This window comes from Apteryx rowi, unplaced genomic scaffold (assembly GCF_003343035.1).
Source record: "Apteryx rowi isolate R43461 unplaced genomic scaffold, aptRow1 scaffold_1199, whole genome shotgun sequence".
Lineage (NCBI taxonomy): Eukaryota > Metazoa > Chordata > Aves > Apterygiformes > Apterygidae > Apteryx > Apteryx rowi.
In genome coordinates, this window is record NW_020447418.1 from 3,765 (window position 1) to 5,901 (window position 2,137).

At 72.0% G+C, this 2,137-nt stretch overlaps 1 protein-coding gene across 1 annotated transcript in view; it reads left to right on the top strand.

Annotated features, from left to right (window-relative positions):
• The window catches only part of FSD1 (fibronectin type III and SPRY domain containing 1), a 5,010-nt gene extending 3,688 nt beyond the window's left edge, over nucleotides 1-1,322 (top strand). The window contains exons 9-11 of the mRNA XM_026086893.1: nucleotides 124-494; nucleotides 619-707; nucleotides 914-1,322. Coding sequence (XP_025942678.1) covers nucleotides 124-494; nucleotides 619-707; nucleotides 914-1,024 — 571 coding nt within the window. The 3' untranslated portion in view covers nucleotides 1,025-1,322. The remainder of the gene's footprint in view (nucleotides 1-123; nucleotides 495-618; nucleotides 708-913) is intronic.
• The last annotated feature ends 815 nt before the right edge of the window (nucleotides 1,323-2,137 follow it).

A 2,137-nucleotide genomic window follows, 5' to 3' on the forward strand; every position in this document is an offset into this window, starting at 1 on the left:
GGGTGGAGAGGGGATGGGGACCTGGGGACACAGGGGAGCACAGCGGAGGTGAGGACCTGATGGCACAGAGGGGTATGGTGGCATGAGAYGGGGTGGGCATGGGGCACCCAGGGGCGCAGGAAGGGGTGCGCAGGTGTGTGCCAGCCCCCCAGAAGCCCTGGGGCAGAGGTTGGACCCCGACACGGGGACAAGGCTCCGGGGCAGAGCCGTGCCCAGCCCGTGCCAGCGCCCGGTGCCCGCAGGCGACACGCTGATCGACGCRGACGACCACTACTGGGAGGTGCGGTACGACCGGGACAGCAAGGCCTTCGGCGTGGGGGTAGCGTATCGCAGCCTGGGCAAGTTTGACCAGCTGGGCAAGACCTCGGCCTCCTGGTGCCTCCACCTCAACAACTGGCTCCAGGTCAGCTTCAGCGCCAAGCACGCCAACAAGGCCAAGGTGCTGGACGTGCCCGTGCCCGACTGCATCGGCGTCTACTGCAATTTCCACGAAGGTGGGTGCGGGCGCGGGGCGCTGCCAGGGGATGGGACGGTCACCGCCAGGGCGCTGGGTGCTGCACAGAGGGCGGCAGAGCCGGGAGACCCTGCCGGAGCTCAGGGAGCCGCGTGTGCCCGCAGGGTTCCTGTCCTTCTACAACGCCAGGACTAAACAGCTGCTGCACACCTTCAAGGCCAAATTCGCCCAGCCGGTGCTTCCCGCCTTCATGGTAAGCGGGGGCCGAGCGGGCGGGTGGGGGCCCTGGGGAACCCGCCGGGGTGGCAGGGCCGGGCAGCACGGCGCCTCGGGGTGCTCCTGGAGGGCAGCTCAGCACCTCGCTCCTGCAGCGTCACGCAGGACGCCCGGGGTCGCGGCCGTGGGGCTCGTCGGTGCCCCGTGCCCAGCCGCGGCTCTGTGCCCCCCCCCCCCTTCCAGGTGTGGTGCGGCAGCTTCCACGTCTCCTCGGGCCTGCAGGTGCCCAGCGCCGTGAAATGCCTCCAGAAGCGGAACAGCACCGCCAGCAGCTCCAACGCCAGCCTGACCTAGAGCCGTGCCCGCTGCGGGCCCCCCCAGGCAAGAGCACCGAATGTACCGACCCCCCCACCCCGCGCGTACGATGCCCTCGCCGCCCGCCCCGGCCCGGGGCACCGGCAGGGCTGTGCCAGCTCGCCGAGCCCCCGCGGGACGCCGGGGCCGGGACGCGCTGGCACCCGCGGCCTCCGGGTCGCCCCCCCGACTCCACRTCATCCCCCCCCCTCGCTGCCACGGGCACCGGCCTGGGCGCTGCCCCCTCACCATCGACAGCTGCTTCTGGCCTTAAGAATAAATTGGGATCTAGGTGTGACGCGGCCCCGCTGCCGTGCCTGGGGCTGGGAGGGTGCGGGGTGGCACCAGGCCGAGGCGGAAAGGGGGCGTTTTTGGTGGGGAAAGTCCCGCTCCGTGCTGTCCCCATGGCGCCAAGGACTCAGCCAGGGACCGAGCAGGACGGATGTGACTTTATTTGCAACGTCACCCCGGGCAACGCGGTTTGGGGGCCCGTTTCTGCCTCCGGTGCCAGGCTGCGCCGCCTGCACCCTGCAACAGCACCCATCCCCACGCGCCCCCCCCCCCCCGCCCGAGGGGGTCCAGGCAGGGCTGGGGGGCAGCTTTGCCCCGGGGGGGGGGCACTAGTGTCCTCACACGTGGCTGGTCACTCGCAGGGGGGTCACCCAGGCCCCCACTCAGCGCCAAGGCAGAGCCCTGCTGCCTGGGGGGGGGGCTGTGCCCGGCACGGGGCACCCACGGGGCCCCCACGGCACCCATCGGGCCCCCACGGCACCCATCAGTCGCCGATGAGAGCTCGTCGCGCCTGCAGCTTCTTGGCAAGCTCCTCCACCATGTCTGCGGCACGGAAATGGGGCTGGAAGGGTGGCGGGCAGGGGGCCCAGGCGTCCGGGCCCCCACCCCCCCATCTCCAGCCACTGCTGGCACCTGCACCCCCATGGGCCACTCTGCTCTGAGCACCCGCTCGTCCCTGCTCCCCCCTCCGGGCCGGTGGCAGGACCCAGGTGTCCTCTGCCACCCCCTCCAGCCCATCGCCCCCAGCCCCAGCAGTGGGGCCCAGGCGTCCGGGCCCCCCCTCACCAGAGGAGCCATCATGCAGGGGCAGCAGGGAACGGC